The 12296-nt window shown below is 49.1% G+C and overlaps 1 protein-coding gene across 1 annotated transcript; it reads left to right on the top strand.

Moving 5' to 3' along the window:
- The first annotated feature begins 9147 nt into the window (after positions 1 to 9147).
- Positions 9148 to 11259, top strand: LOC137428567 (uncharacterized). The gene is made up of 2 exons (XM_078777318.1): positions 9148 to 10129; positions 10886 to 11259. The coding sequence occupies exons 1-2, from the start codon at positions 9148 to 9150 to the stop codon at positions 11257 to 11259; spliced, it is 1356 nt and encodes a 451-aa protein (XP_078633444.1).
- Positions 11260 to 12296: the final 1037 nt, after the last annotated feature.

Raw genomic sequence — 12296 nt, 5'->3', positions numbered from 1 at the left:
GGGGAAGGCTGATTGGTCTGTAGTTGCTAGGATCTCTTTTTGCACCTTTTTTGTGCAAAGCGGTGACGTTGGCTGATTTCCAAGCAGATGGCAGATGACCTTGAGCAAAAGAGAGGGTGAAGAGAACAGAAAGAGGGAGTGAAAGAGCGGAAGAACATGATTTTAGGACCCGTGGGCTGATGCCGTCAGGACCAGTTGCAGAATCAGAGTCAAGGGTTGACAGAAACTTTTCCACCTTGTCAGGAGGAAAGGACACAGAGTCCTTTTTAGTTCTTATGCGAAAACTAAATGCTTTAAAAACAATTTAGCTCTCAAAATGAAAGAATGGAGTTTGGGCAATGCAATTTACATCTCTGTGATAAGTTCTAGACTACGGATTTTTATGTTAAGAAAATAGGCCTTTTATGTTTTGAAAAGCGGAAATATATTTTTTTTATGTGAAAAAAATCCCGAAATATTTTTTTCCCCCGTTTTATTCGTTTTTTATTATTACCAAATTTTTCAGAAATCAGTCAAAAAAAGAACAAAAAATGGTAAGCTTTTTCCTGCACAACATTAAGCACTCTGGGCTAGTAAACAGGTAAAAAATGACATTCAGGTACCTTTATTGCAACCGCATTGTTTGATAAGTAGAGGACTAGAAGAAATTGACAAGAACCTTTTAGGAACGGTTAAAGGAGGTGTTTGAAATCATTATCTTGGTAATGTTCTCCTTGGTGAGGCGGTGTCGGCGGTCGGTGAGGACGTTTCTGTAGACGGAGAAGGACCTTTCCACGTCGACGCTGACGATGGGGCAGTACCTCAAGAGGGGGATGTCGGCAAGCTTGACTCCAGCCGGCACACCAACCTCAGATCCGTGCTGATCTCCATCCAGGATCAAAGCCACTGTCCTCAGCACACCAATGTCGGGATTGCGCTGCAGCACCGCCTTGAACTTGGTGAGCAGAATCTCCTTACGGCAGCCTCGGATCTTTTCGAGCTCCTCCTTGGCCTGATCAAGGAGCTGGAAGGCCTTGGCCAGCTCCATTCCGGCCTCCTCCAGCTGCTTAAGGATCTTCAGGATGAACGACACGTGGGCATTTAAGAAGACCAAACTGAGCTTGATGTCCGCCTTTCCGAACAGGTCCTTGGCACTCCGGATTGCCATCGCGTCGTCATCGTTCAGCTGGTCCACAATGTCCTTGACGGCCTCGAAGTGCTCGGCGCAAAACACCGCGGCGTCGATCCACGTCCCCCACCGAGTCAGAATGGGCTCCGGGGGGAGAGAAAGATTGGGCTGCTGCTCCTTCCAAAGGAAAACACGCGACGGGGCTTTGACGAACACCTTCTTCGTCGTGGCAATCAGGTCGTTGACGTCCTTGAACATTTCTCGGACTGTCTCGCAGACACGGTGGAGCGCATGGGCAACGCAAGTCACATGCAGCAAGTCCAGGAAGAGTTACTTCAGGGCATGGCCGGCCTTGATCATATAGGCCGCGGCGTCACTGACGAGGACCTTGAGGCACTCCGGCTTGAAATCAGGCCAAAGATAGCGCAGCGTGTCTGACTGCGCGCACGATCTCCCCGGAGTTGGTCTTCTCCAGAAACATGCACTGGACGAGGTGGGGACGAAAGTACCTCTCCTTGGACAAGCGTCCCACGATGATGTTGGCCACATATCGACCTGCCGAATCGGTCGTCTTGTCGACGGACAGCTAGATGGGCTGCTGTCCGAGGTCGGCACGGATCCCCGCCAAGGCCTCGTCGTAGCACTTGTCGAGGTAGTGCTTTCGAATCCAGCTTTCATCGGGGATCTGGAGAGTGATGTGCTTCTCCAGGAACGACCGGAGGGCAGGGTTTTCCAATTTCGACCATGGAATGCCAGCGGTCAGCATGGCCTGGCACAGCTCCTGAGCCACGACGTCGCACTTGTGCCTCTTTCCGCCACCAAAGTCCTCCATGGTGGCTTGCGTGACCGTCTTCTTCTTCAAGGCCAAGTTGCTCTTGTGGCGGTCTCCTCGGACATGTTGGGCCAGCTCAGACTTCTGCTTCGCCCGGAAAGTCTTTTCACAAGCTCGACAGAAAGCCGTGTCACTCGACACGTACTTGAAGGTAGCCCCATCGCCACCAGCGTTGAATTCCTTCAGCCACTTGTCACGAAGAGCAGCACTCATCTTGATAGGAGACTTGTTCACACTTTGTGTACACTCTCTCACTGTAGTACGCCGCCTCACTGCTGTGCACGCTGGGGACGCAACGCACGCAAGTGGACGCAACGTTTTGTTTTTGAGATCGATCGCAGTTAAAAATTTGGATCGCAGTTAAAAATTTCGAAAAATTCCCTAATTTTTTTTAGCGTTGCCAGACATTTTCGACCAAAAAGGGCATTTTCTTTTATTTTTCCCGAAAAAGGGCGAAATTTTTTTTTTCTCCGAAAATAGCAAAATATTTTTTTGCGCGCAAAAAAGCCGTTTTATGTGAAAAAAAAAAAAAAAATTTTTCACATAAAAATCCGATGTGCAGTGATAACTCATACTCTTGGCTTACAAAGGTCTTTTAACTTCTACACCGCTAACGGCAAGTCGAAGGGCCGGTGACCACGCACCGGACCACGCACCCGACAACGATCCGCACCATGTACTGGACAACGATCCGCACCATGCACATGACCACGCACCGTCCTACCTTCCGCGGCCGATGCCCCGGCGCACCCGTCGCGTCCCACACCATTGGTGCAGCTTTTGGTGAATTTATCCTCTCAACCCTCCGTTTGTCCCCGAACCATACCCTGGGTCAACACTGCCAGCACATCCATCCGATGCACCTCACCCATGATTCCACCACACCCATCCGATCCACCACAGCCATGATGGAGCCACACCCATCCGATTGACCACAGCCATGATGGAGCCACACCCATCCGATGGACCACAACTGGGATTTCACCACACCCATCCATCCGATGGACCACAACCATGATTCCACCACACACATTTTATTGCACCACACCCATGATTTAAAGAAAAAAGATGAAAAAAATCGAAAACGTCAAAATATCCCCTGATATTGTCACGTGCCCTGGACTTCGCAATTCCTGATACAAAATTTTCATGATGGAACTTAATTCAACCACATTTAGTTGTATTTTAAATGCTAGCATGACTGTGGCACCTTGGGTCTGTTGCTGCTGGTTGACAGGGTTTTCATCACCTTTTAAAGTGAAAGGCTGGCTGGGTTAATTCAACTAGATGCATTGCGAAGCAAAAGATTCGTTGGCGTTTTTTTTCCCGCTGTTTCAAAAAGACCAAAATCCGTTTAATGTTATCAATGGAAACAGAAGCATTTATTCATGCACTTGCAAAGGAAAAAATGAAATTTTCCTCGAGTCTTCGCACCTAAAATCCTCCATGGTGTCTGCACCTAAATCCCTGAGATTTGGTGTCCTTGTGTGTGTTTGGCTGGTGGTTTGATCAATAACCATTCCTCTGGGATATTGGAAGGAGTAATATTAAGAAGCAGAAGGCATTTATTCGGTTTCAAATAAGAGTGGAGATGGAGTTATATTCGTATAGGAGTAAGAAGAGGCAAGTTAAGAAAACTAGCCTGGCTCAGCGTGCTCCGCGCGCTTCACCGCATTTTGCTTCAGAGGGATAGGCATCTTTGACCATGCCTACTTTCTCAGGGAGTGAGGGATGGTGGGAATGGTGACTGTGGGTTGGTGGTGGTGATGGTGGATTAGGGGTTGTGGGGTATGGTGGAGGGGGAATGGGGTGGATGGTGCTTGGGGGAGGAAGGGGGGGGGGGTTGGTGGGGGAGGTCGGCCAAATATATTGTTGGGGATCGCCCGTCAATGTACAAAGGGGGGGGGTTTAACCCCTTCTCCCCCTCGGTTCTTTGTGTCCACGAGGCCAAATTGCCACTCCCGCAGCGAGCGTGGAAAAGGGTATCGGGTCGATTCCACACGTACCTTTGGTACCCACACTGCCACGAAAATGGGGACCGGACCTCGCACAAGCCACGCTAATCGAGTATGCCAAGCGGTTTGCGTATCATGTGACTCGTGCCGTTACTTTTATTGAACCAGATTCGAGCGGTTTTATTCGTGCAATGCTCTTCCAATAGATGGAAATGACGGGGACGATCAAATAGAAGGAAGAACAGGTTTATTTACAATGTACAGGGCGAAGAGACACAGAGCAGATGCTTCACAGTTTTAACTAATACCCAGACAAAGGGCCCACTCACACTCACCCACACAGGGAAAAGGAGGAAGGAAAAGTTCGCGCGCCCAAACGCGTCCTGGCGCCATTCACTCCAGACAGCTCGCCCGGCGTGGCCCTCGGTTGTTCACGGCACGTGGGCTGGGAGCGCAGGCAAGGAGATTGCGCGTTTGTGGCCCAGAATGGGTCGTCTTCACACAGTGCAGTTAATATAGGCAGCAGCAGAGCGCAGGGCATGGGGAGAGTTTGTGTACAGCGACTATAACAAGCCAGACACTTTACTCGTGCTACGACAATGTCTCTTTCTCACCATGAACCAACCACAAACCTTGGGTGACTCACTCATTCTGACTCTCTCTCCGACTCTCTCTGACTCTCTCTGACTCCTTCGGGGCGACTCTCTCTGACGCGGGGGACAGGAGGTAGGGTTTTATATCGCCCCTCCCCGGTCCTACGCGAATGTTCCAAGCCCCTCCTCTCGCCGCCGTTGTGAGCCATTCCCCTTGACCCCTGATTGGCCGCTCGCTGCTTAACGGCCACTCCCTGCAGCTCCTTCCTTCGGCTTTGCCAGACTTGTTCCAGGCTGAGCACATGGCATTCTAGCCCAATTGAGGCCTACACTTACTGGCCTGCTCAACGCAAACGAACACAGGAAAGGAGACTACGCTTACATTTACAAAGAAATAACTGAACGAAAGCGAGGCTACATGTTGTGGTGCGACTACCTACGAGGGGGGGTCATTCCTTATTCACAAAACCGCAACACCACACCCCTCTCTCACCAGACTCGTCCCGAGTCAACCCCAACAATGGAACGACCGGTGGAGCCTGGCATGCAAATTTAACCATTACTTTTAAATGTGACACATAGGTGTAATCCCTCTAGCATTTATTCTGACCCATGTGTGCGACATTTTTAACACTAAATATGTCCCCCCTATTGCGTTGAGCAGCTACTCTAACAGATTCACACCCACAACTACCCGAGTATTTCCGGAATTTCAAACTACACACTTAGCCGCCGGTGGGCACGTTCTTATATTTACAAGCACAGAATTTAGCTTTATTTACAATGCTATGACCCAGGACCTGCACTTTAGGAAGAGAGAATTGGAGGGGAGAAAAACACACTCATTATGGCACTTGCTGCTTGCATCTTGCTTCTTCCGTCCTCTGTGTGCGGCTAACAAAACCGGCTGTCCTGACCGGCATACGGGCCATTTGAAGCATCAGGGCCATCTAATCTTACACATCTTCTTCATACCTGGCACACGATAGTAAACAATTTCCTTTATTTTTGCTTGGCCAGCAGGGCCACTCTCACGTGGTCCAACTGCGTGGCATCAGTGCCACTCAACAAGTGGTCCGAAGGTGCAAGATGATTTTGCAGCAAAATGCTGCACAGCAGAGGTGCAAGGCCACAAGGCTTGTGGTCCATAAGTGTGATAAGGTGCAGCAAAGTGGGTTTGGCAACAAAGTGCTGCACAGGTCGGCTGCCCAGGTGTAGCAAGGGTGCAGCAAGGTGGTTTTGGCAGCAAAGTGCGACACAGTTCAGCTGCCCAGGTGCGACACGGCAGAATGGATGCTGCACAGTTCGGCCTCCAAAATTGTCCTGGGGCAGGGAGGGAAGACGAGGCACAACAAGCAGAACAGAAAAGACACAGTGGCACACAAAAAACAAGGCGACCAGGCACCACCATGCCTGGTGCGGTGCGAGGGACGCAGTAGAGCGAGCAGAGCAAACTCATCCATAACCGTCCGTACCCCCCACCATTGGCTACACTACCCTTGCCCCCCTTGTATTTGCAATCCGTCTCTATGTCTTGTCTCCCATATCCCCCTCTATACCAAATTCGGCCCCAACTCCCTCCCAGGAAGGAAGGGATGGAACAACAACAATGTCTCACTTACGTCGTGATGCGTCTCACTACTCAATCAGCCCACAGTCCTCGGTGTGGAGCTCGTCCTCCTCGGTGACTGGCTGTGGATGGTGCAAAGGGATTTCTTGTCCTCACTACTCTACTGACATTTACACTATTAACTGCCCGGGGTCGTACCCTGCCAATCAGCCTCTTTAAACTATGTGGTTCTAAGAACCCGAATTTCCATTGCTCACCCTCCAAATTTGGGTCTCACCCCACGAATTTTCTCACTGTGCCCTCGCACAAATTCAGGGCAGGGTCGTGTGGCTCTACCAGCAGGTCTACCTACCTGCGCCCCTCCGCCACTGAAGCCGCCTCCCGGTCTTGCCTGCTCCTGCGACTACCGAACCGGGGAAGGCCCTCCCTGGCTCTTACCCCCTCTATGCCCACCTTGGCATTGGGCAACCCAGGTCCCCTCCTGCGATCCTCGGGCCCCACTCACAACTACCCTAACCGGCTCCCAGAGCCTAGCTGCGGCCTCACCTGGCCGACAAATGACAAGTGGCGGAGTGCCCCAATAACCATACGCACCAATTAAGCCACACGCCCAGCCATGTCACTGACTACTGCACCACCCAAAACACTTCGTTCCACTGCCCGCACCACAGGTGTCAATATCCATGTAATTTACCTATGCCCTCTACCTGGCTTTACACTACCCCTCCCCCCCGGGCTTTCGTGAATGGGTTCCACTCCCCCCATTCGATCCTTCGCACCATGCATTCCACACCTTTTACTTTCACACACCATTTATTTTGCACACACCTCAACACAATTCCATTTATTTTCCAAACACAATTCCTCACTCACACAGCATCATCTACCTACCGAATTTCCCCTACAACTCGTGCTTCCCTCGTCGTCCCTTACACTATGCACTCCCTTTTCTTTAGCGACCACCTAAACTCTCGACGTCCCCTCTATATTTCAGGTGTCCCTACTTAAATCTCATGTCCCGAAGGTCTTCTAAATCCCTATCAATTATCCTAGCCCTCCCTCGGCTAGCTTCGGTGCCCCATGGAGGCAACCATTGCTGGCACCTCGATGTGCCAGTCACTGCCATCCCCCTAAGCTAATGCTCATGCCCCCTCCCCCCCCCCCCCCTGTGGGAGTAATGGTGACACTACCGTTCCCCCACATGGGGTACACTACTCCCCCCAGTCCTCTAAACTATGAGCCTCTCCAAGTGGATGTTCGTTGTCACAGCTCGGCCTCGAAGGGCCGAGCGATCCATGCGGGTGGTTGGTCGCCTGTATAGGGTGTCCGATCGGGATTTTTGATCCAAGGGGGGAGGGATTGATTGGCCCAAGTGCCGGGCTCCATCCCTGCACGGGGCCTCGCGGTCCCACGCACGATGACCCAGCCGGCCACGGTCAAAGCACCGCACCCTATGGGGTGCGTGGCTCCGAAAGCTCCTACCTCCCCTTGAACCCGGCCGATCGCCCTTGCCGCCATACGGCGCCAACCATACAGTGCGGGGGGCCGGAGGCACGAATCGTGCACGCCGGTCCTCGTGAGACCGACGCGGCACCGATCCCCTCCCGTCCCTGCAGCACACAATTCACCGGGGGCTCGCGTACGCTACTCGTTCCGCTAAGCTCTACCCCCCCCGGTCGGTGTCGATGCTTGAACAGCGTCCTCATGACTCGCGACCCATTCCACACTCGCAGACCCAGGCGCCCACGCGCATCCCACACACTCCGTTATCGCACACTCGGGTGCACACGCTTCCCACACACACTGCGGAGTGCACTCTTTTTCCACACACTCGGTCTTCGCACACTCCGGTGCACACTCGTCTCTCACACACTCCGTTGTACACTCTAGTGCACACTCCTCCCACACACACTCCGGTGTGCATTCTTTTTCCACACACTCAGTTCTCGCACACTCCGTGCTTTGCACCTGCACACCTAGGTGCACTCACGCCTTTCACACACTTCAGTACGCACTCCTTCTCCACACACTCCAGTACGCACTCTCTCTCACACCGCACAATGGGCCCTTCGCAAATCGTACCACCCTCACTCATACACCGCACAATGGGCCCTTCGCAAATCGTACCACCCTCACTCGTACACCGCACAATGGGCCCATCGCGAACGCCCGGGTCTTGCTTCTCTCCCAAGCGCGCCGAGCACCCGTTCGCGCCATTTTTACTCACCCGGGGCCCTCCTTCTCCGCCAGCACCTGCAAACTTTTTATTTCATCAGCAAGCATGGCATCACGGTGCAAACACAGACTTTGTTCAGGCTCCATCACCACCTCCCGTGATTTGCTCCCCGAATCTCCCGTCTCTTCGGCCCAAATTGTGACTTCTTTTTCTACCACGACGATCGTCGGCACCCCTAAAATTTTCTTTTCCAACTCGGCCTTCGCCGGCGCCCCCAAAAATTTTATTTTCCAATGCAACGATCGTCAGCTCCTCTACACCCCGTGTCGCGACTCCCATAGCCCCGGTAAACTTGGCTGTCCGCCGCTCTAGCTCGCTCCCCACGTGTTCTCCGCACCGTGTCACCTTGTCGCGTACCACCGCGACCTTCCCGCTCAACCTGCGCCCAATGTCCTCCACTGCCTTTTTCATGTCCCTCTTTGACGCTGCCCTCATCTTCTGCATATCACACCTGGACTCCTCCCTCAATTTTTCCGCTTATTTTCCAGAAAATTTCTTTTTCCACAGGCGCTCACGAGCCAAAGATGTGCCACCGCCCGCGACCAAGCCCAGAACCCGAGAGCGATGACCTCTGCGACCGCCAGCCACACAGCCAGTACCAGAGAGAGTGAGGAGGGGTGTGGTTGGGTGGGTGGGCACACCCTCCTTTGACCAGTTTCTCCTTTCGTCCTTTAGGGCCAGTTTTCGATGACAATGGAGTACTGCACATTGTGCTTTTTAAAAATGATGCATGTTTCACAGCAATAATGATTTATTGATGGTTTTCTAAATTGTCTTTGCAGAGAATCAATTGAAAATGGTTTCTTATTCCAAGTCAAGTCCCCAATTATGTCAAGCAACACCAAGACGTGAGATGCCATACAAGTGCACTGTGTGCAGCAAGGAATTTTCTTGGTTAGCATCTTTGAATTATCAGAGAGTAGAACACGCAGAAGAGAAGCCTTGTAAATTTCCTGTGTGCAGCAAGAATTTTGCTCGTTCATCATTTTTACAAACGCATCAATGGATACACACAGAAGAGACACCCAACCAGTGTTCTGTACGCAACAAGGCATTTCCTTTTGCTTCACGTTTGAAAAAGCATCGATGGATGCACACGGGAGAGAAACCTTTCAAGTGCACTGTGTGCAACAATGAATTTTCTTGGTTAGCATCCTTGAATCATCAAAAACTAAAACACACAGGAGAGAGGCCTTATAAATGTCCTGTGTGCGGCAAGGATTTTGCTCATTCATCATCTTTAAAAGTACATCAAAGAACACACACAGGAGAGAGGCCTTATAAATGTACTGTGTGTGGGAAGGATTTTCCTCAATTATCATCTTTACAAACACATCAAAGTACACACACAGGAGAGAGGCCTTATAAATGTACTGTGTGTGGAAAGGACTTTCCTCAATTATCATCTTTACAAACACATCAAAGAAAACACACAGGAGAGAGGCCTTATAAATGTCCTGTGTGTGGCAAGGATTTTGCTCGTTCATCACATTTACAAAGACATCAAAGAACACACACAGGAGAGAGGCCTTATAAATGTCCTGTGTGTGGCAAGAATTTTGCTCGTTCATCACATTTACAAAGTCATCAAAGAACTCACGCAGGAGAGAAGCCTTATAAATGTCCTGTGTGCGGGCAGTATTTTGCTCATTCATCATCTTTAAAAGTACATCAAAGAACACACACAGGAGAGAGGCCTTATAAATGTCCTGTGTGTGGGAAGGATTTTCCTCAATTATCATCTTTACAAACACATCAAAGAACACACGCAGGAGAGAGGCCTTATAAATGTCCTGTGTGTGGCAAGGATTTTGCTCGTTCATCACATTTACAAAGTCATCAAAGAACTCACGCAGGAGAGAGGCCTTATAAATGTCCTGTGTGTTGCAAGGATTTTGCTCGTTCATCACATTTACAAAGACATCAAAGAACACACACAGGAGAGAGGCCTTATAAATGTCCTGTGTGTGGCAAGAATTTTCCTCAATTATCATCTTTACAAACACATCAAAGAACACACGCAGGAGAGAGGCCTAATACATGTCCTGTGTGTGGCAAGGATTTTGCTTGTTCATCACATTTACAAAGTCATCAAAGAACTCACGCAGGAAAGAGGCCTTATAAATGTCCTGTGTGTGGCAAGGATTTTGCTCGTTCATCACATTTACAAAGTCATCAAAGAACTCACACAGGAGAGAAGCCTTATAAATGTCCTGTGTGCGGGCAGGATTTTGCTCATTCCTCATCTTTAAAAGTACATCAAAGAACACACACAGGAGAGAGGCCTTATAAATGTCCTGTGTGTGGCAAGGATTTTGCTCGTTCATCACATTTACAAAGTCATCAAAGAACTCATGCAGGAGAGAAGCCTTATAAATGTCCTGTGTGCGGGCAGTATTTTGCTCATACATCATCTTTAAAAGTACATCAAAGAACACACAAAGGAGAGAGGCCTTGTAAATGTCCTGTGTGTGGCAAGGATTTCGCTCATTCATCACATTTACAAAGTCATCAAAGAACTCACGCAGGAGAGAAGCCTTATAAATGTCCTGTGTGCGGGCAGTATTTTGCTCATACATCATCTTTAAAAGTACATCAAAGAACACACACAGGAGAGAGGCCTTATAAATGTACTGTGTGTGGGAAGGATTTTCCTCAATTATCACATTTACAAACACATCAAAGAAAACACACAGGAGAGAGGCCTTATAAATGTCCTGTGTGTGGCAAGGATTTTGCTAGTTCATCACATTTACAAAGTCATCAAAGAACTCACGCAGGAGAGAGGCCTTATAAATGTCCTGTGTGTGGCAAGGATTTTGCTCGTTCATCACATTTACAAAGTCATCAAAGAACTCACGCAGGAGAGAGGCCTTATAAATGTCCTGTGTGTGGCAAGGATTTTGCTCGTTCATCACATTTACAAAGTCATCAAAGAACTCACGCAGGAGAGAGGTTTTTATAAATGTCCAATGTGTAGGAAGGATTTTCCTCAATTATCATCTTCACAAACACATCAAAGAACTCACGTAGGAGAGAGGCCTTATAAATGTCCTGTGTGTGGCAAGGATTTTGCTCGTTCATCACATTTACAAAGTCATCAAAGAACTCACGCAGGAGAGAGGTTTTTATAAATGTCCAATGTGTGGGAAGGATTTTCCTCAATTATCACATTTACAAACACATCAAAGAAAACACACAGGAGAGAGGCCTTATACATGTCCTGTGTGTCTGAAGGATTTTCCTCAATTATCATCTTTACAAACACATCAAAGAACACACACAGGAGAGAGGCCTTATACATGTCCTGTGTGTGGCAAGGATTTTGCTCGTTCATCACATTTACAAAGTCATCAAAGAACTCACGCAGGAGAGAGGCCTTATAAATGTCCTGTGTGTGGCAAGGATTTTGCTCGTTCATCACATTTACAAAGTCATCAAAGAACTCACGCAGGAGAGAGGTTTTTATAAATGTCCAATGTGTGGGAAGGATTTTCCTCAATTATCATCTTCACAAACACATCAAAGAAAACACACAGGAGAGAGGCCTTATACATGTCCTGTGTGTGGCAAGGATTTTGCTCATTCATCACATTTACAAAGTCATCAAAGAACTCACGTAAGAGAGAGGCCTTATAAATGTCCTGTGTGTGGCAAGGATTTTGCTCGTTCATCACATTTACAAAGTCATCAAAGAACTCACGCAGGAGAGAGGTTTTTATAAATGTCCAATGTGTGGGAAGGATTTTCCTCAATTATCATCTTCACAAACACATCAAAGAACACACAGAAGAGAGGCCTTATAAATGTACTGTGTGTGGGAAGGATTTTGCTCATTCATCACATTTACAAACACGTCAAATGATACACACCGGGGAGAAGCCTTACCAATGCTCTGAATGCTTTAAGGCTTTTGTTGACTTCTCCAATTTAAAGTGGCATCAAATAATACACACCGGAGAGATGCGCTACACATGTTCTGTGTGCACCAAGGCATTGTTG

The sequence above is a fragment of the Myxine glutinosa genome, chromosome 5, assembly GCF_964187855.1.
Source record: "Myxine glutinosa chromosome 5, kmMyxGlut1.1, whole genome shotgun sequence".
Classification (NCBI taxonomy): domain Eukaryota; kingdom Metazoa; phylum Chordata; class Myxini; order Myxiniformes; family Myxinidae; genus Myxine; species Myxine glutinosa.
This window is presented reverse-complemented; position numbering and strand designations above follow the sequence as displayed.